Source organism: Struthio camelus, chromosome 2, assembly GCF_040807025.1.
Source record: "Struthio camelus isolate bStrCam1 chromosome 2, bStrCam1.hap1, whole genome shotgun sequence".
NCBI lineage: Eukaryota > Metazoa > Chordata > Aves > Struthioniformes > Struthionidae > Struthio > Struthio camelus.
The window spans coordinates 146,975,411-146,998,109 of NC_090943.1; the positions used below are offsets into that span (position 1 = coordinate 146,975,411).

General features: G+C 37.1%; 1 protein-coding gene across 4 annotated transcripts in view; it reads right to left on the bottom strand.

The window, feature by feature from the left end:
* Nucleotides 1-22,699, bottom strand: part of VPS13B (vacuolar protein sorting 13 homolog B) — a 484,859-nt gene that overhangs the window by 356,101 nt on the left and 106,059 nt on the right. For all 4 annotated transcript variants that reach the window (XM_068932943.1, XM_068932945.1, XM_068932942.1 and 1 more), the window contains exon 17: nt 12,078-12,262. In XM_068932943.1, the coding sequence (XP_068789044.1) occupies nt 12,078-12,262 (185 nt within the window). The remainder of the gene's footprint in view (nt 1-12,077; nt 12,263-22,699) is intronic.

The following is a 22,699-nucleotide window of genomic DNA, read 5'->3' on the forward strand; positions in this document are numbered from 1 at the left end:
AATGTTCTGATTTCTTTTAAAAGTATACAGGTTGCTTCGGGGTCACAATTTATTTTTATTAAATTTAAATCTACTTAGTTTTTTTTTAATGTGCATAAACCTCAGGATAGCTACGTTTGTTTTTTAAGAAACAAAAAAATCCTTCAGCGAGAGTGTGATTTATGTAAGTGACAATCCGTATGGGAAAGCATACCTAGAACGTTCTCTCCTGGATCTGCAGTGATCTGGGGAAGGGGACACGGCTTCAATTCCTAAAGCATTTGTCTATCTCTGGGTTGCTTTTTTACCCCTACATTCCTGGCTCTTGCAGCTGACAAAAGTGGGAAGATGCCCAGTCACTTTCAATCACTTCCTTTCCTCAGCCACACCAGTGCCCTGCTGTCCACACAGGAATTTTAATACATTTATTTACCAAAATGGAGGAAAAGTGGAACACATGGATGTGCTAGGGAGAGAGGAATAGCACAGAATGGGATTTTCATATCAAGCTGTAATTTAATAGCTGACATTATTGTAATGCATATACATGGAAGTCACCCGAAGAGTACAGTACCATTATAAGAGGGCAGATTGCGTGTATGAAAATACTACACCTCAATTCCACAATCTCAGGCAGGGATTTGCTATTAATTTGCTCACTGTTAAATTTGTTACATATATGTTTGCATATATATATACACACACACACACACACACACACACACACACACAGATCGCAACAGTGGCATTTTCAAACAGGGATACAGAATGTGATGGCATTTAAATTTTTAAATAGCAACTATTAAAGCTCTAGGAGTGGAACTCATGAATTGAACCGTGTAACAGGCAGTTTTACAGCTTACAAGAACTTTGTGTACATTTTAAGATGAAAGGATGTCCTATGAAACCATAAACAGAAAACATTACAGACAATTAGTAGTCATAAATTATTCATCACTTAACTTGGTTGTGCTATATCACCTGCACGCATTTTCATTTCACTCTTAGAACATACAACCCGACTAAAAGTCCTACAAAATAGGATTCTTCACTCTAAACAGGAAAAGGAAAGACATATAGCCGAAATTCCCACAACCGTCACACTACCACACAGTGAAGGGCTAGGCTGGCAGCGTTCAATGTCATACACTAACACATTTATTAAGCAGACAACAGTGTGACTTGAGCTTGTACACACTGACAGTTTGGAGCTCAGGTTAGATCTAACTGGCATGAGAATTAGAGCAGGGAACAAGCTGATGAAACGTGTATGTGAAGTCCAGTTCCACTGAAGCTGTAAGCAGCTGAATTTTGTGGTTTCCTCACTTGAATGACTTCGACTTTCCTTTTATCCAGGAAAAAAAAAAATGTTTGCTGGCATATCAGGGAAAAAACAACAAAAAAATCTGTGTATATTCCAGTCTCAGATCACACTGATACCACTGAAGAACTCACAGCTAACATCACTATAAGATTGCCTAAATGGGAGTAATATATATAAACAGAGATAAGTAAGGCACGTTGATTTGCTCTGCAGGAAAACAAAGTTTTTTCCTAGCAATACCATGGCTGAACTTTAGTGCTAGCTAGGACTCCTCAGTTTTGCTTTAACATTAAAAAAAAAAAAAAAAGAAAAACAGCAGTTTTGTATTTAATAGAGAAGTTGGAGCTTTTAGTCAATGCTGGTACTTATTGTTATCTCAAAACTGTTGTACAATAGTCCCATGCAGATGTTCAATAGCAGCTGAAGAAAGGAATTAGCTGTTTGGTACAACAGATGAATTCTCTATAAATATCTTTGTCTCCCAAAAAGAGTGAAAAATGTTCCACAAGAAGGATTGTCAACAATTGGGCACCCAACATAGAATGGCAATGACAAACTTGAGCAAGTTTAGCAAAGAACCACCCAGAAGGTAGGGGCTGGAGCACTTGTCCAGTGAGGAGATGCTAAGGGACCTGGGCTTGTTCAGTCTGGAAAGAGAAGGCTTTGGGGGACCCATTAACAGCCTTCCAGTCTGTCTGAGTAGGTCACGACAGAGATGGAGCTCGACTCACCACAGTAACTTGGTCTAATCCCACAGCTGACACTACCTGGAGCAGAAGATTTGGACTAGAGACCTCTTGATGTCCCTTCCAACCTGAATTTTCCCATGATCCTATTATTTTTTGCCAGGGCAAAGCAGAAGTTTGCTTTTGCTCTTCAGAAACGCAAAGTTCATTGATGCAAATGGCGGCATGACTGGCGTTAATACTTCTGTTATAGGACCTTTTCATTAAAACATAGGCATTAAAATGCACCAAAAGGATGGCCTTCTCATTCATGATTATTCTTAGACCCACAACCACCAATGGCTTCTTGGTTCACAGTAACTTTGACACTGACTTCTCTGGGTCCTGCCCACAAATCGAATCCTTCTTTTTGTTACCTCTGCAGCTTTCCTGTGTGTCTGCTCTAAGCTCTTCTTCGAAATTTCCCAGTTCCTGTTGTGCAGCGGATTCATGACATGTTACGCCCTTCCCAGTTGCCTTCTTGTACCTTGTATTCCAGTAGCTTAGTCTCAGCGTGCTCACTTGCTCTTAGAAAAGGAGCCATCTCACCCTCCCTCTAGAGTTTTCCCCCGAAGCAGTACATGGCAGCCAGAACAAGGCAAAAAGGCAGCCTACGTCCCTGCTGCCCAAACACACCTCTCTTAATAGAGCACGAAACAACATAAAGCTAGCAGCTGAACAAACAAAACAGGTGCTCTCAGTCACTGCTTCCACTGCTATTCGTGCAAATAAACTACAGGCCCTAGAGGAAGGGCACTATTTATAGCTCTAGGCTTAGGTGTCTTGTTTTTGGTAGCCCACCAACATACCCAACAAGAGTTCCCTGTTAATTCTAACAAACATACATGCTGAACTGAGCTCTCCTGCAACTCTGAAACTTAATTCAGCCTAAGTTGTTCGTATATGTGGAACAGCTTACTGCTAATACTGCTCCTTTTCTCTGTAGGTAACCTAGTCATTATTCCTTTCTCTCCCTATTGATTTTTTAATTATTCCTTTTCCCCTTGACTGTGTTGTTGACGCTGTATATATGTTCACCACAACAGACATTTAAAACATCTAAAAGTATACTTTTAATTACGTGAGAATCTTTAGCATGATGTTACGGATGATAGTTAACGCTGTATGAATGCCTCAGGTATGCATATCACCTTTCTTTCATTAGAATACTCTATTTTTCAATTTCAAAGCTCATTAGTATATGTTACTTACCAGAAAAACTAAAAAGGTATTTACAACTATAGGTTTACATGCACACTTCATATATTAGTTCCTCATTGCAGGCCATTACAGAACCATTGCTTCGAGCAGAAGATCTATTAAGAAGATATTCAATGATCTAGACACCACTGATTACTCATTAAGGTAACAAAATGTCCCACCTAGCCCATGGTGAATATAGCTAATCAGTTCATGACTTAAGAACATCCCTGAAAACATGTCTATAGTAAGAGAAAAGAAAGGTTGCATACAACCACATTAAGTTCAAATAATTAGGAAAAAAAACATGCTTAGGTTGGTTATCTATGCTTTACATACATCTGAAATTAGAGAGCTGATAATCTCCCAGACTTTCACAGCAATATACAATGTATAAAAATAATATTATTTACACCTTGCACAGAGAAGCCTACATGAAGGATAAGAGCATATGTGGGTACAATCACTCATGCGAGACAGTAAACTGTCTATACTGTGCAAGTTTCATACAGCTGTGTTCTGCCACTCCCAAGCAATTATTTAAGAGAATGCACTCTTACACTTTGATTTTAAACATAAAGTTTAAGTCGCAGCCCTCAGAATGAATGCCAAGATTGGCCACGTTAGGAGGGACAAATGTTAGGAGAGATTAAAAGCCAGTATGTTGCAAGGAAGTGATTAGAGCTCAACAACCTGCATTACCCCTAAACTTAAAAATGTTGGGGTTTTGTTGGGTTTTGTGTTTGGGGGTTTGGTGGGGGCAGGGGGACAGGAGGAAAAAAACAGTTTTAAAAACAGGAGTATTAGAAAAGCAAATCACTTATTTCAGTCTTTTTCCTAAGTGGTTAAAGAACTATGCAGCAGCTCCAAAACTCTTTTTATATGTACACCTGGGAAGAATACTGAATCCTGTTACTTTCCTCAGTGTTACCCTGATGTGGTTTAGACCAGATGTTTAAATGTTACAGTATGTACATTTTCTTCTCTTCTTCCAAGGCAAAAGCAAAATAAGAGGAATATTTGACTTCACTCCACAAGAGACCTATTTAATAGTTTGGCGGTTATGTAAGTAAAGGTAGCTTGGCTAAGTCAATGTTGACGACATACAGAACGACATGATCCTAATGAGTTGGAAAATATTGGCTCTCATGAGATTCAACCAGATGCTACTGCGCTGAGAAAGCTACTGTATTATTGAATTTCATTTTTATGAGGTAAAATTTATTATTCAACCATTAAGGTATCCCACATGAAATCTTGCATAAAATAGTTTTACAGTTACTTTCTGGAAAGTAGATTTTATTTTAACTTTAAGACATCATTTACATGAGGGATTCAAATGCCTATTTGATCACCTTCAATAGAGAAATGTAAGGTCTGCAAGCAATTTTCCCCAAAATACCAGATTAATGGAACTGAACTGTCAACAAAATAATGAACTACCTGAATAGGACAAGGAAAAAGTGGTAGCAAGTTCCAGTTTTCCAGAGTAAACTAAAGCCATGTGTGACTGTGTATATGTTTTCTTGGCAGGCTGAAATGGTTATAAACTAAGTGCTTAGGTACCTACTAACAAATAATGATAAAACACAGAGTACAATTACTCCATAGAATTAACCCTGCTCAACTTTTAAAATATCTTAATTGACAATATTCTAAAATTCAGGTTTTTGTATACACTCATTTTTGCAAAAAAGTATAATAATAATTGAAAAGAATTTATTATCACCATTACATTTATATGCAAAAATGTAGCAAGTATGATGAATTTCAGATTCCTGTTTCTTTCTACAGGTATAGTGAAATGCAAAACAGGGCTGCTTCACAAAGCATGTGCAAGCAAAAGAACTAACATACTATTTTGTATAATACTGCTTATGCTTATATATTGCAAGGATTATAAAAATAACTTGGGAGGGGCGGGGGAGACCACAAAAAGAATCTCCAAAGAACTATGTCTGCGCTGAGGACAGTTTACTTTTGTTCTTTTTTTCTATTTTAGGTGTAATGCAGTATTAAAAATAATTAGTAACGCCTTTTCCTTGATGCATGTAAAAGAGAAAAAAGTTGTTTATAGGTGTTTTACCAACCCATTTCTTATTTTGCTTTTTATCATTTTGTAGTCTTGTCCTTGGTTTTAAATTTTCTATTCCATTTGCTCTTGTGCAACTCTTATCTTAGGCAGTACGAAACTTTCTAATACTCTTTAATGGTAAAGCCTATTTAATCCAGTAGTAAGTTTCATTGTTTACATCTAAACTCAAATCTGTTAATTGTCTTGGTTTCTCAGGTGCTTATAAAAATACCTGTGTACATTCGAAAAGAACCTAGGCAAATTTAGGCATTTAATACCATCGATTACAAAAGTGCTAAGCTGTCACTGCAATGATGGGAGCTAGGTGCTTTCAAAAATCCCATTAAACAGTTGACTACAGCTTTAGGTTCCAGGTCAGCTACATTTAAAAATCTACTCTTAGCAGAATTATGTTGTTTCAAGCTAAGGATGCTATGACATTTAAACACAGAGGAGCATTACAATAATATGAAATGTAAAAACCATACACCCTTCTTGAAATACTCATATTTATCTGTCCTCCACAAGTCCTGCGCTCAGTCAGCTAGTCAGAGTACTCGCCACGTAATTAACAGTAATTATAAGATAACAGACCTTATGAACATGTATGAGGAATACACATTTGTCCTCATTTTTAAATTCTGTAAGAAACTGAACACATGCATAACTTGTCTTGGAGATTTCAAAACTTATTTTTTCAGCAACCTCTTCTTTGAACAAGTTAATCAAAAGAAAACTAACGGACTATCTGATGAAGACTGCAAGTCTAGTAAGCAGCAAACAATAAAACACTTCAGGAAAGTATTTGCCTCCTGGGGGAAAAAAAGTTTTGAGGGGAGGAGTGAGGAAGTTGGGGGAGATAACATGTTAATTGTCTTCAATTCATTTTCATTTCTTGGCATTTCATGACTCTATTTATAGCCACATTTTGCATGGGAGTGAGCTTAAGGGTTTGTTCTGGATCTCCAGGTCATCTTCAGTCTAAATTAGTTTTGAAGAAAGTTTTGGAGCAGAAAAATAATTCTGCTCCAGACAAAAACTTGCGACAGATCCCCAGATACTAGCTCTAAATTCTGTTTCTGTGTTTCTGGAAATCCCTAGTGCAGAGCTCCCTTTGTAAGCTGAATCCAGAAAACATCTTTCAGCAGTTACCCAGCAGACACGCTCCCAAAGAGGCCATGGCAGCCTGGGCGCCTCTCCCGTGCACAGCAAAGCCCAGCAGTCACCTGCTCTTCCCAATTGTTCCTTTCCCCTCCTGTGACTCGTGCGTCTGCACTTCCATCTCCCAAACGACAAATGTTCTACTTTTACTGCTCTTCTGCTTTAACTCTTTCCACCTGTTTCTCCTTGGAGGAAGTGCTTTTTTTTGCGTTGCATCTCTCTTCCCTTTTCAATAGCTGATGCTCTTCCCCCTTTTCCTTTCCTTTCCCTTTTTCTTTCTCCTTTTCCTAATTCATCAATTCTTCTTTCCCTACAGCATGCCTTAGCCCATACTCTAAGCACAGTTTCACAGAGATGTAGTTTGAAAACTAGAGGAGTTGGCTGTGCTGGAAAAAGCACACAACTAGGGATCACAATTCCTGCTACAAAGGCCTATGTTGAGAGGCCACAGTCACTTGTGGGATCACTTTGCAGTTCAAGTAATACCAAATCAATACACTGTGGAGGCACATCACTCACTACCAGACCAAAAAGCATCTGGTGCAAAGCCTCAGTAGAGACATAAGGAGCTCAGCACCAAGTGTTTCAGTCCACTAACACTCTTCTGTCCTCACACAAAAACTAGTAAGACAGACATAGCCTGCATCATTCTTGACTGTGCGTGTAAACAAATGGCCAATACATTTCCAACTAGATCGCTGAAATCAGATTTGCTGGAAATCTCTGGATAATGATAGACCATTAAAAACTAATGAGGCCTTTCTTTTTTGAAAGTAATATCAAGTCTGGGGGGGGGTTATTTATTTTTTTAATAGGGGAATAAGTATCTAGATAGAAAGCTACCTGTTCGTCTTAATCTTCAGCCCCCCCTCCAAGTACTCATGAAACACAGAGAGTTTATGATTATAATGAAGAGGAGGAAGCATAAAAGCAAAACAACAAGAATGAATTTCAAGAAAGAGATCCCCTGACAAACAAGGAAAAGTGAAGGTAAAGAGATCTTGATTTTCCCAAAGTACACTACAAATATCTAGGAACAAAAAAATCAGGGAAAGCCAAGACACAAAGTTAGGTTTAAATAGAAAGAGCTATAAAAGGTAATAAAGCGTTATTTGCACAAAGCAGATCAAGAAAATAAAAAACAATTGATCCACAACACCACTTGGATGGAAAACCATCATCTTGAAGTACTTTTCACTACTTTTGTTGCACAGCTAAAACATGAACTGTGATCAAATGCAAAATATAGTGAATATCACGGATAAAAAGGTTATCAATTCAGAGTGCTTTTCTGAAAAGCCAGCACCTCACAAATATTTAATGTTTTCAAAACGGTATGTATGAAAACAATAAATCTAGAGTATCTTGGGACTAGCCAAATAACGTTTGAAACCACTAGTGACTATAATACAAATTACAAAAATGTTATTTGGATGGGACCTCTGGAGGTCATCTAGTCTAACCACTCCCTCAAAGCAGGACTATCACTGACACTGTATTAGGTAAGCTATGACTTTGTCTAGCTAAGTCTTGAAAGCCAACAAAGATGGGGATTCCTCAGCCTCTCTGGGCAATCTTTTTTAGTGCCACACTAGTGTTCAAACTGAATCTTGTGGCAATTAAATATATATGTATTTTATATATATATATATATATATATATAAAATACACTATATTATATAAAGCGGCACTATCAAGAGTTTGGCTCCATCATCTTTGAAGCTCTTTCAAAGGATTTGTAGGCTACTGTTAAATCATCTCTTTGCCTCCTCTTCAGCAAACCTAACCAAGTTCAGCTCCCTCAAATATCTCCAATGTAAATATGCTTCACGGTCCCTGACCGTCCTGGCAATCATCCACTGAACTCTCTCCAATTTCTTTATATCCCCTCCTGAATCTGAAGGTCCTAAACTGTGCGCTGCATCCAGGTGAAACCTCACCTCAAAAGGGGATATAAGTAATCGTTGAGATGGATTTCAGATGAACGAGAACAAGCCAAACATAAAATTCCCCTCCAAGAGGAGGACCCAGGGAAATACAAAGCAGTCAACTCATTCAACCTCAATTTCTAAAGTTAAAAAAAAATGGAAAAAATACCGAATCAGTAAAGGTTACAAAGACCATCATATACATAGAAATGAGAAGAAGAACTGTGATGAGTAACTGGTGACTGCAGAAAGGTGGTGCCCAGTCAAAACATGCAACTACAATACAAACATAAAAAGAGGAAAAATGTTGACAATTCATCAACTGCTGCTTTGTGTTAGAGAAAGTAAGCTGAATAATAATAGAGGAATATCAGTGATTAAAGATGTGCCTTGCTTAATATTTGTAAAATATCATGAAACTGAGAAGTTCCTTATTGGCTACATTATCCTCACAGTTATTTCACTGAAGAATAAAAGCTGAAACTTCAACTTCCCTGTGCAATTACAGTAATTTTTTCAGGAGCTTACACATGTACATGCTATTGTTGAAGTATGCGGAATCTGACACTGAGTAAAAGAAGAATTTCAACAAAGCACGATACTAAATTTTACACAAAGGTACTCTAACAAAAGATACCAGTCTTACGAAATCAACCAAGCCAAGAATTAGGGCAAAATGTTAGACTGCAATTATTTCATCAGCCTTGAACTCAAAGTTGCCCTCATCTAGTTAATAAGAACTAGAACTACAGAAGGATAAAATTTACCAGGTCAAGTGTTAAGCCATGAACAAGAGAAGATCAAAACAAGTATAATATAATGTTCATTTACTTAAACGTAAGTACTTAAAATGTGTGTTCCAGATTTCTACTGCAAATACATTTGTCAGCAAGGCTGTATCACAGTTCATTGATTTGAAGGACTGCAACATGCTCAGTGATGGAACAGCTTACTTCAGAACTGTGCAAACTCTGGGACCATATGATAGGATCAAATAACTATATTTTCACATTTGCCCAAAGTACGGTTTGTAAACCTAATGCCTTTAGAAGGAGCAATACTTGAAAACAGAGCCACAATCTCAACCTTAGGTGACACACAAAGAATCAAGCAAAGACTGAAGAGAACTGGAGACTTCTGTGGAAGGAAAAAAAAAAAGGGTTTCTTAAACAGCTACTCCAAGGGTTACAGAAACAAAAAAGCAAATTACTTTGTAAGATCAGCACAGATGTAACTTTAGCAAAATAGAACTGGAAAACAGGACTGAGAAAAATAGGATTGAAAGAGACCTCGAGTGGTAGTGTAATCTACTGTTCTGCCTCACATCATAATTTATAATATATGAATTATTCTTGTAACATATTCTCCAAAACTGGCAATGATAAAGATCCCAAAGGATCTCAATTATTCTTGCTTTGTATTTATTCATGATAGATAAACAAGAGTGGACCTAAACTATTCCAGTCTGCATAGAGATACAATAAAAAAAAAATACCATCTTCCTCTGAATGTGCTCTATGCACTTGAAAACTGTGATCCCTCCAGTAAGCTGGTCAAAATCTATCAGTATTAGTCTATTAGTCTTTAGTAGTGAAAAGTTCCAACGATAAATCTTAGTAGTTGATGGGAGGAAGGAAGTCGATGGGAGGGCAGGGAGGGAGGGCGGAAGGTATGATTTTTAAAACAGAGACCATACCAGAAGAAGAATTCACTCTACATCTGTCATATATCTATGCACTTCCACAGACATTTAACTAGTGGCCACTCTGATGCAGATACCGGGATGGATGACACAGTATTCACTCTCCCACGTTTTCAGAAAACCCCATAAGGAATTAAAGGACATTGGTCTGTAATTGTAGCCTCCTGACTGCATTCCCAGGTCTCTGACTTGTTGCTGTTTGACTCCATGAATGAAATAGAAGTTACACACTAAGACTGCAGTACCTTTTCTCTTTGACAAAACCTGTAAAATAAGAGAAAGGTTCAAAGAAGTCTTTGACAGATGAGACAAAGTAAATCACTGGATGTTTATGAAACAGGAAAAGCTGAGCTTGCATGAAAAAAATGTGAAGAATTCTAGAGAACTCAAAGAACTATCATACTTTCTAGTCAGAAGATTAAAAAGTCCTTAAGGACCTGATTCGGATGTTTTGGGCAATTCCTATATCTCACAATCAAGAATTAAGATTTTCTCACATACAGTTGTCAGTTTTGGAGTTCCGTTCACAAAGGAGTTTAAGTTAGAATCTTAACTTCAAAAAAGAAAAATGCTGGAGTACAATTCAATAGCAAATGTAGATGCTATGAACCCTAGATAAAGCCCTGATAGTATAACAAATAATTCTAAAAAATCATAACATCATAAGAAAGAAACTGCTCCCGAAGCACAGCAAGAAGACCTGGCTATCAGATGTCTTCTGTGGAGACACTATAAGCTCTAAAATTCTTATTTGGGAACTTCCTAACAATTCTGTGATTCTTCATTCTATGCAGTCTGGGACAAATGAGGAATTCAATGAACCAGTTAATGCCCACCTGCTGATTCTAAATGAACCACTGACCTGGAATGTCAGACAGTCCACCTCAGAAGGATGATTCCTCTAGAATGAAAGGCTTGGCAAGCTTTTACTCCCTCACGGGCTTTACACCTTTTTTTTCCAGAGCAGCATAATATGATACTGTTAGTAACATTTTAATACAAGATTCTCCCTCTGTTTCTGAAGAGAAACTCGTGAGCTCTTTTTTTCACATCCCTCTAATTAAAACCCCACAATGATGAAATATCTTTGCATACTGCACAGGGAAAACAGAAGGGAAGCAAAACTAGTTTACTTCCCAACTTTAGCCAAAATAATCATATTCACTCAGGGTAGGGAAGCAGAAGAAAGGAGGAAAAGAATCTGCCAGCATTCAATACACAGGAAAAAACTCTTTCTTACTAAAGCTACCATAGTAGTGGATTTAGTAAACCTAACATGTCCTAACTTACCTATGAGCTAATCAACACTCAGATTCAGTAAAATATTTAAGTATACAGATGTTATACATGGGTGATAACGTCAGCATTTTATCAACGGTTTTGCTAAATAAATCCTTAATTTCTTCCTAAAATGCTAGGATGTTTGCAAAAGGATGCCACATAGCCAATTTCATTATCTACACCATCACCTCTGGGGCTTGCATATCTTTAGCAGTTTCCAAACAGTTAAGAAACATTTATTTATGAAATTGGATTAGAAACATCTGCAGCCTTTTAAAAAAATTCCACGTCTGCATGCCACAAAATGCCCTTGATTAATAAAGCCCTTAATAATCCAGTACTTTTTATTTTAACCAACAGCTTCACCTTTGAATGATCTTAAGTTACAACATTACACCATATAAGGTAGCAAGGGTGGATGTTTCAAATGAGGGAAGTATGGAAAAATTATCCTGTATGGGAAAATTAAATGCATCCAGAAATTGGTGCCAAGGAGTGAAGCTTGGTGGCTTAGCTTACATCCTGGATTTTAAGCATAAGCTATAAATACCCATACGCACACAAAAACATTCTGTCTGTTAACTACTCCAAGTAAAAACCTGGATTTAAAGGACTGAGTTGTATGTACATTCACTAGCAATGCTCTGTATCATAATAAAGACAATTAATCTAACATACTTAACCAAAACAACCACATATTTACCTGGAGTTTGGAAAACCTCATTTAGCAACGCTTCATTTACCACCACAGAACTGACATTTCCAACAGGATGACACCAGCTCTGATAAATAGTTTGAAGCAGAAGAGTTTGAGCTCTAGTTGCTTGAACTGTCAAATTAGGAAGCTCAAATATGCATTCTGTTAGCGGAACGTGAGTTCGCTTGGTCCTGTTTAAAACATTGAGGAGAAAAAAGAGAAAAATCATTATTTTGGTGCATACTACTAAAAATTTAAAAACTTAAGTCACAGAATATCAGACTATAAGCCATTAGCCTATAAAGACAGAGTTGCATATCTGTTAAAAATTTCAGATTTTCAAAAAGAGCAACTCCTCATACAAGCTTATCCTACTTACAATGAAATTCGCCCTATAGAGGACTTTTTTTTAACGTGCTTAAATTTTGTATTGTCCTGTCAACTACAAAGACCTCATGCCTTTATCTTAACATCTCTTCATTTAAAAATATTTAATTAAAAAAACTTCCAAGTGCTCCTACCAAAATAAAAGCTACTTATAAAATCGTGCAATGTTATTAAAACACCGAATAAATCTGCTCAAAAATTAAATTTTCTGAAAATATTTTATTTAAAGGGTTACAGCGAATAACTAAAACAAATAACGATGTATCAAATGATCAAAAAACTCATACAGCCAATACCTCTACAACGAAACACAAATAAAAAGCCCATGTTTCTCTTCATATTCCATAGTTGGCTAACATAGGGCTTATTAAGTGATTATAACAAGCTGCTAATATTTTTTCAATACTGTTTTACCTTATTATCTTATTGTGGGAAGGAGGCAAGTAAAAGGGCACTCTCTTAGAAAATAAATTCTTCTGTGACAATGTCATCCAGTAACAACAGCAAGATACTACCTCTAGTACAGTAATAACAATAAGTTACTTTTTCTTCCTGATATATACACTATTGCCTGAAATTAAGCAATAGATCGACTTGTTACATTCAAAAAAATAGCAAAGGCTCCTCAGTATTTTCAGTTTGCAGCCTTTTGCTATGGCATATTTTCCACATGGTTATCCTTGCCCTAATCACCTCCTGCTCCATCACTGAGGTGTACTTCTTATGCTATTTAGCATTATTTTCTCCAGTGTCTCCAAAATATAATCACTGACCCACAGATTAGCTCATCTACATATAGCCCTTTAAACACCCTGGGTGTACTGCTTAGTGTCCTTCACTCTGTATTAGATTTAGTATCTTCAGCTTTCAACATTTAGTGCCTTAAGGACTTTCCTGAAGGTGAAGAGATCTGCTGGGAGAATGATTCAACAATTGCACTCCCTTCATAGTTTTTCATTACTGTCTACTCTTCACTGGCAGTGAAAATAGTTTTGATATTCCTTATGCATTCACACTTGTCATACGATCTTTTAGTCCTCCGAGGTATTATCAATACATCTTGTGAATATACATTTTAAATATTAAAAAGGAACATATACACAAACCATACGGACTTTAACTTGCAAACTAAGGGCATTCAGGAAAAATACTTTAATAAGAAATCTGAGGTGTGTGGAGAAGGTAATTTTATTGCATATGAAAACTGTGTAAGCAGGTCAACCGTAATACCCGGAATCTCCGCAGCCCTCTCACCTAACAAGACGGCCATTTTTAGCAGAATATATGCCTACGTATTTCCTTTCCTTAGTAGTGAAAGACAGTAGGCAGCCATTCAGAAGACCAGAACATACTTTTGGGGGGGGGGGGGGGGCGACACCAAGAGGGGAGAAGAATTCTGGGGAAACTCCTCCACTAGGAGATTTTAGGAATGAGCCTAAAGCCATGTGAAGATTAACAATATTAGGTTAATGTTCCACTGGGAGTTAGAATCTCAGCTGGAGCTGTTCACACAATCCCCTAGCTCAGAAAAAAGTATCCTTTGCCACAGATTTAGGGGGAGTTGAAAATGGAAAGCGCTCTCTTGCAGACACTGGATGGCTCTTTCCATAAACAGAAAATAAAATCTTCCCAGAAACAGTAGTCACAACACATCCTATCTCCTCCTCTCTTGCTCCACAAGAAACCATGCGGTCAATCACTGATAAATAAGATCAGATAGCTCTTATAGATCATATAAATCCCACAGACTATATCACACAGAATAGAGACTGCAGGAGGCTCCATGAGTTCAGAAACAGGCCAGCGGGAAGATGGTTTCTGACATTCAGACAAGCTCTAAAATCTGCACTAGCACAAAGTGCCAAAAAAATTCTGACAGTCAAGGAGTGGACTTCCTGGCACATTCGGCACCTCAGCAGAAGAGCAGCCCTTCACCAAGCAGTTGTGGAGGAAAGAGCAGACACCCATATCTGAGGTTCATGATCATCACCACCTGGATGAAGAAAGAGCATAACAAAATATTCTGCTGCTAACATTTTTGGCCCATAAACTGCCAATGAGGCCCGTGTGACAGATGCAACATGGACAAGCATTCTGAAGATAAGATGAAATGAATTAACTATCATGTTGACATGACAGTACAATCGCAGCCCATGTTAGTACCATCATGGCATCACTCGGAATCTGAACTTGCACTATAAGGATTCAGTTGAAGTCACAAGCAGATCTCTCCTTCCTCAAGTCTTTTTCAATAGCAGAAAGCAGCTAACTGAAACCCCTTTGGTCTGAAACGAGAGGATTTAATCTCATCTAACTTTAGCTATCTATAGTATAAATACCCACATCTGAGATGGCTGCCTAGACTCCTCTTAAGGGAAAAGGAAACAAACTAGCACTTATAGATAATAAAGATCCAATTATTCTAGACCTAAACGGCTTTCTGCAGCTCTGTATTTCTGCCTACTGCCTGTAAAGGGAGTTTACAGAAGTTATTTCAGCTGTGCGTGTCTACACTGTAGATGTGACAGATAAAGTCCATCCACAAAAGCCAACTCCACTGGCCCAGGCTAAAAATGAAAATAAATAAATGAATGAAAAGCTGATTCCTCTGAAAGAAGATCCTCATGAAAGAGTCTCAGAAAATTGATGTAAAAACAGAAAGAAGACAAAGAACAAGTAAAACTGGACTCTGTAGTCTTCTGAGATAGCATTCAGCATTAGATCAAGATTTTTCAGCCTCACTGAGAAATACAGCTGAAGAACTGCTTCCGAGTTGCAACTCATTGAAACTAAATGACATGACTAGCCTCCAGCTTTAAATGTCACTTGCAGAGAAAACATGGATGCATGAAAAACCTTCTGTGATTAGACAGAAGAACCCATCAGCCTTGTCCAGTAGTAGGAATTTCCTTCAGATAGCAGAAAAAAAATAGGTCAACTGTTTGAATGAAATTATCAGTTTCTGAAATTTGGAACTGCAGTGTTCTAGATCAGTACAGCCTCCAGTTGGGGAAATTAAAATTCATTAGAAGATTTTTTGCTGGGGATCTTAAATTAAAGCATTCTTTTTACAGTAGCCACTGACACCAAACATTTAGGCAGAATGAGAACAATGAAGTTTGTTCCGTTGGAAGGAACTCAATGCGTCCTACCAGCCTTTTGCACTGATGGCGATATAAAGATTTTCTAGAGTGCATGAGCAGATCACATCCTGGCCTCACGGACTAAGCACACTACTCCGGCCAGGCCAGCACAGTCCAGGCGCCAGACTGCCACAGCTCTGGGGTAACTGGTATCCGGAAAAAACTCCTGAAGAGACTCTTCCAGTCTCTCAGTTTGAAGCTCAAACACACAGGACACCTTCCCAGAACATCACCTTCTCTCAGATGGCACAACAGCGCATGCAACTATATGAGAAAAGAATGTGTCCAAAATAGTTTGAAATCTGTTGGTGCAAGGAAATCATTTAAAAAATGTTTTTGTCTACGTTTCAGAAGCAGTCAGGTAATAAATAAGCTGGTCAGAAAATCAGATCTACTCTAATGAGAGACAAAATAAAAAAAAGTTAGGAAAACAGTGAAAGGTGCTGCCTAATAAAAAAATAAAAAAACAAGAAAACTATTCTGACTCAGAAAGACAGCTGAAAGAAACCAACAGCCTCGAGCATATTCTGACAATTTCTACCACACACAACACGAGGAGACCCGTGATGGTCACTCCTCTGTGGGAAGGGAGGCAAAACATATCTCCTACTTCATCTGCTTAGATATACACACAGCCCTTAGTGTGAATGCACATATAGCCACGTTGTCACTAGAAGGAAAGTTCAGGGTTCCATAAAGAGCAAAGATGGACATTCTGCAACTAGGTGGCATTTTCTAATGGGGGTCCAGTTGGAAGCTGAAGTGGCTTTCCTAGACTTGTTTTTAAATCCAAATAGTAACAATGCAGACAGGAGACTATAAGATGATTCTATACTTGAGAAAATTCTTTCACTGCAAAACAAAAATGCTATATAAATAAATAATAAAAATTTGATTTGAAAGCCTAAGGTTAAAAAGACAGCATAATTCATTTGCTCTTACGTAGAACTGAAGTCTAAAGACTAGATATGAACAAGAGCAAAGTTTTTGCAGATATTACATGGAAAGAAATGTATTGCATAGTGAAATCAATCAGCTTGTTTCCTGGTATCCCTTTTTTTATGCCATTCAACATGATCTTTTACTGCTTATCTCCTTATGGAAGTGAACCGTAACTTTTTTCCTTTATGTCTTTAAATATATTATATTTTATAATTTTTGCCTTATTTCTGAATATTATTATACAGTATTAAATGTTCCAGAAAAACGTGTGAGAAGATTTCAGAAGCTGGATTTCCTAAAGTTCAACTAGGAGGGAAGGGAGTAGGTAGAACTTTTTCAGCAAAGTTCAGGACCAACACTGTTACACAATTAACACATCTAAAATAACACATTTGTATTAACAGGTTCGTGGACTGTAGAGAGCTCTCTGAAGAGTTACGATCTTACCATACAATTTGATAGTAGAAAAAAAATTTACCAGTTCGACTATTCATGAAATATATATTACAGCTACTGTAGTGAACTATGCTAAATTTAAAACTCAAAAGTTTTGTGTAAAAAATCCCTTATGGGTAATAACAGCGTATGAAATAATTTTTTAACAATATGCAAATTTTAAGCTTATTGCACTTTAATAACCCCACAGGAATAAAGGGCATGGTTCCCTTTCAGATAACTTTGGGGAAATGGGAAGTTGAAGAAAATAAATCCTTTTTTATAGGAAAAAAAATCAAGGCTATTAAGGGAAGGGGGGCATGTACTGTACCATGTGTGCAGCAAATGTTGCTTAAAGGAAATTTTAACTAGACCTGGCTAGTGATGAAAGTGCATTTCTAATTCAGAATTTATTATAATAGTTTTGAAATAAAAATAATGCATTTAAAAGAATTTTAAAATATAATTTTGCTACCAAACTGCACCTGTTAATACAGAAAATCCATCATTAATAAGGTACCGAGCTATATTTAACCAAGTTTTATGACCCAAGAGATATGTTCAAGCAATAAGTGAAAATACAAGTAAACCAAGTCAGATCTGTGTTTCAATACTGAATCACTAAATTTGTGTCAAACAACTGAATGTGACTTCATATCAAAACTCATCACCATATTAAAGCAGTTACAACGCATAGTTGGAGTCTAAAACCACTATTTAAACTGCACTTTAAAACTGTAACAACAGTAGAAATAATTATTTCTTAAATCTTTACACTCAAGAGTTAAGATGCAGTTCTGAACATATGTTCATTTAACTGAACAGGTTAAAAAACTATCAATTCAAACATTTTTCTCTAGGGGAAAATAAATCCTAATGTAACTAGCGGGATAGGCTACTCATTAAAGCTGAACTTGGACAAATTCCAGAATAAATTTAAGGAAATATGAACAAGCAACTCTTGCTGTGTAGTGGCATGGAGTGAAAATGAATCTGTCCTAATTAAATGATTTTTAAATACACTTTGGTTGTACCCAGTTTGCTGACAAACTGTAATACAGACTTGCTGAAATATGTGGATAAATCTGGCGTACCATTAAAGAAAATAGTTTTCTTCACTGTTTTTGAAGGAAAACATTGGTCTCTATATTGGTACCTATGCATGGGTGTATAATAACCAATCCATGCAAGTTCACAGGACTGCTATGAAATATTTTCAGTGTGCAGACTTTAGGAACAGCAACTCATTCTTTTAAAATCAACACCTCAGAGTGATTGAAAGAATATAGTGGTGAACAGCTGGCTCCAGAGGTTTATATAGAGTCCCCAGTTGCAAAGCTGGAACCTGCAAAATGTTTCCAAAAATTTAATTTTTGTTATTACTCATATCCTGTACAGTAAAATACGATTAGTTCATTTTTTCCAAAATAACAAAACCAGTAACCTGCTACTAGAACCCAGAAATTGTGTCTAAGAAGAACCTGAACGTAATTTAAATGCCGAAATAATTTTAGTCAGCATGTGTATACCTTTGCTCTTGAGCAAACACAAACGTGTGTTGGTTTTATATTTGACAGGAGCATAAGTTTCATCTGCACACATACAACACATTCATATTTTTAGTTATTTTGAACCTTCATATCAAGTTAAAGAAAATGGGGGAAGCAAGTTTTTTTTTTTTAAACCTCCATTACAATTTTCATCCTCCTCCTTATCACCACTTAAGCAAATATCTTTGGATAAGACAAAAAATGCCCAAATAGTTTAAGACAAACTGAATCAAAACTCTGAATAGAGCATATAGAGAAGAAGAAAGCAAAAGGAAAATAGCCACTACAATCCTATAATTTTTTTCTTTTAAAGTAAGATTTAAGTCTCTACTGCAGAAGATGAAAAGCAGTCATATCACACACCCACATACACTGGCACCACTTCTTGCCTTAAGACAGCTATAACATAGTTATTGGTGCTATGCAATCAAGTTTGTTGTTATTAACAAATAATAATTAAAGCCTACTTTGGAACACTTTTGTTCCAAAAACAACTTCAAGAATGTTATCTTTGAAACCTCTTCTATAGAATTCACTAAAGGTCACCTAACATCTTACATGATCTCTTACATACGTGAATTTTCAGCAATTACAAGTGTATTTTGTCCCTCATCTACAGCAAATGCCACTAATCATGCAATTCACTACAAGGCAGAAAACAATGAACTTGGAGATTCACCAACTTTCTTTTTTTTTTTTTTTGAAGAATAAACAAAATAAAGTTTAACTTTTCTTTCTGAAAAATTTTTTCTGTTCAGAAGGGTACCGCACAATCATTCTAAACTGACCTCCTATACTGGATTTTTTTGGTTTGTTTAACATCAGTTCTGCTGAGACTACATACCCACGTCAGAAAAAAAATCCAGTATTTATTTGAAATCGTCAGTGACAAAAAAGAATCTTTGTAGAGTGTTAATTCAGACATGAACTTCGGAAAAACACAGATTTCCTTGAAACAATTGTGAAAACAAAAAAAGCAGACAAACTGCAAACTTCAGTATGCCTTAGAGAATTAATGGAGAATTTAAAAACTCTTAGTACATTACGTGTTTTAATGGAACACTCAAATCCAGAGTTATACAGCAAAATAGGTATAAATGTGTTACCACAAGAACAAAAATAATTGCCAAAATCAAGCAAACACGAAAAAGAAAGAAGCCCTACAGAAAACTCCACTTCAAGTAAAGAATGCAAGAGTATGGACATATATGTTAGAAACGTTAAACCTTTGATTGTTTTTTAATCAATTAGCCTGTTTTGTTACATCTGGACATTAAAAGATCATAATTACAAGAGAGTAATACTGCTAGTCCTTGAAGCACAATGAAGTCAGAAGCAGTGGCCTCAGTGGGATGCTTTTTGTAACTTTATCTGCTGTGAGACACCAAGAGAAAATGTTGAAGGCTGCAAGAAAAAACAAAGACCTGGAATTTGAGGATGGGAAAGTCTTAATTTTCCTGGGCTTGAATCCAGTCACATGAAGCATAAGATGAGTCTTTCTACCCACTGTATTAAAAGTTTCTTAGAAACAGTGAGAAGGCAGTCTACCTCCACGACCAGTTCAGCCCCTGGATAACTATGTGCCTCAAAACGCAACAAATTTGAACTAAAAAGATTTTTTGGTTTCAGTAAGTCTGGGGTTGGGTTTTCAGTCTTATTTTTGAGCACATTATAAACAAAGGTGGCTGCTGAAACAAGTAATGAAGGAACACGTTAAACCTGCAGCTGAACTAGAGAAATATATTTAGGAAGTTTAGATCAAATTAACCTAACTGGCTTTGGGAAAGCTCATCAAATGTACAGATGCCAAGGATCTGAACTCTCACCAGATTTCAAGTGGAGGTCAGTCACTAATTGCTACTCCTTTCTTTGCAAAGATCTCATTTTCTCATCACTCCTTAATGACTCATCATTAAAGAGTCATTAAACTGATATGAGCAATCTATGAAAGAAAAAAATGCAAAATCTCTGCTCTGAGGAGATTACAATATGAGCACTCAGCTCTGTTTATGCGCTTAATATATACGGTTAGTTTTACATACATCATCAGCCCACTGCACCTTGTGCATAAAGTTGCATCTTTGAAGAACTGCATCTTCAGAATTCCCCAAGGTGCTGGGGGGATAAGGGATAAGAGCTCTCCTCTCAGAGCTCCTCTCAGAAAATAAGGGATAAGAGCTCTCCTCTTGGAAACGTGATTTACAACAACTCAGGGTATTTTTGATTACTTATACTTCGTATATCTCTTCTTTGCTTACTTTGGCATGAAGGTTTGTCAGTTTTTAATTGAGTCCAAGAATCTCTTCTTGTCATTTCTTGTGGATATTAATGGGGGAAACGGAAGAGATATGACATTCAGGTGTATCAAAGAGACCAAATAATAGGATCATGAAAATTTTGGAACACATAACTGTGATGAAAGATCAAATCATTAAAAAAGGCAGCTAGAAATCTGGAAAAAAGCAAGGACACACTATAGGCAAGCACTGGCTTCATGAAGGTGGTGCAGAGGAAATCACACTAAAAGCAGAGCACTTCCGTATCTACTGTTTGGGTTGTGCCTTGTTTCTTTCCAGAAGAACTAGCTCCTTGGAAAAGGAGTAATGCCAAAATAAATGTAATAATTACCAGGACTCTGCTGGTAAACATTAAGATAGCAGTTGCCCTGAGGGGGGAAACCAGCTGGAACTTAGAGATGCTGTGACTGAACAACTGCAGATGACCAAGACCACCAAAACTACTGGAGGTAACCAGGTAAGAGTAAAAATTGCTACTGTCAATAAAGCCACATGTATCCATAAACCCCCAAACAGCAAACATCTGTGTTTATTAAGAGAAAAAACAAAGCAAGTGTTACGTTTTTTCTAGCTTTTGTAAAGCCAGTATTATGGCTTAAGATATTACAGTGTAATCCAATCTCCACAGCCACAGAGGTGGATCAGGGTTTGGGGAATTATCTTCCAACAGAGCAGCCTACCTTACTATACAGACTAGCAGCCTCTCCCTCACCCCCTTCCTTCTCTTTCCCTCCCCCAGACACTCCCAGAAGCAGCAGTAACAGCCATTAAATCAATCCTTTAAATCTGCCTTACAGAGCCATTTGGTTGCCATTAGCCGGTAAGGCAGGGAGCCAGGAGGGCTCAAAAATCTGCTGCTATTCAGGGCAGAAAACTGCAGTCAACTACAAGACACAATGCCTCAGAACAAGAGCAAGGCAGCTGTGGCCGTCTGGCTCAGAGATCCATGGTTAAACTGGTGTTATCAGGCAAACAAGAGTCATGACTGTGGCAGCCCTGTGAGCAGCAACTGCTGCCATCATCCTTCCATGGCTTTAGAAGTAACAGCGGCAGCTCTGATAGAAACTGGTCCCTCCAACATCAGGACAATTCACACAGTTAATTCAGCAGCTAGTAATATAGTCATGTACAGGATATTTGTTTAATATTAAAATACTAGGAGCACAAATAAGGACTACTTAAATATAGATTTCTATTCAGTATTATCCTTAAAACTGCACTCATTCTTTTGTTGTTTACATAAGTTACTTAAATTACCTTTCTTCTTCCCAGGAAAGATGTAGAATCTGGTAGCTCAAATCCAAATTGTTATTAGTTATTTTCTAGCATATTTATTTTAGAAATGCATTGATATTTTCATTTCTTAGTCTATTCCATTCTACTAATGATGTCAAATTACAAACTCTTTTTCTACTCCAAATTTGCAATGCTAATTTCATCTGGTTTTCCTTCTTACAACTTTTTGGAAATTGATCAAATATGTTTGAGAATTACACATACATTATTTACCAGAAAAAAGCCTAAAATATTCCCCAGCTCATGGGCCCTACCTATGGTAAGGACCTTTCCATTTGCCAGAGCTAACACAGCTGATCAGGTGTGACCCTGCCCTGTAGTAGGGAAACACCAACAAACTTGATTCTAAAGCTGTTTTGGGGGAGGAAAAGCGGTCATCCCACAACTCTGACCTTTCTCCAAAGGATGCATCTGTGAAGATCTCTCAAGAATGCAGATATTGAGAAAAGAGGACATTTTCTTCAGATCTGAAGACACCGCTAGAAGTAAGGAAATTAGCACATCTTGCAAGCTGGGAGCAGTAGCTTGGGAGAGTTAACAGAGAGGGACGAAAGGAAGGGCAAAGAAGGATTGAGAAG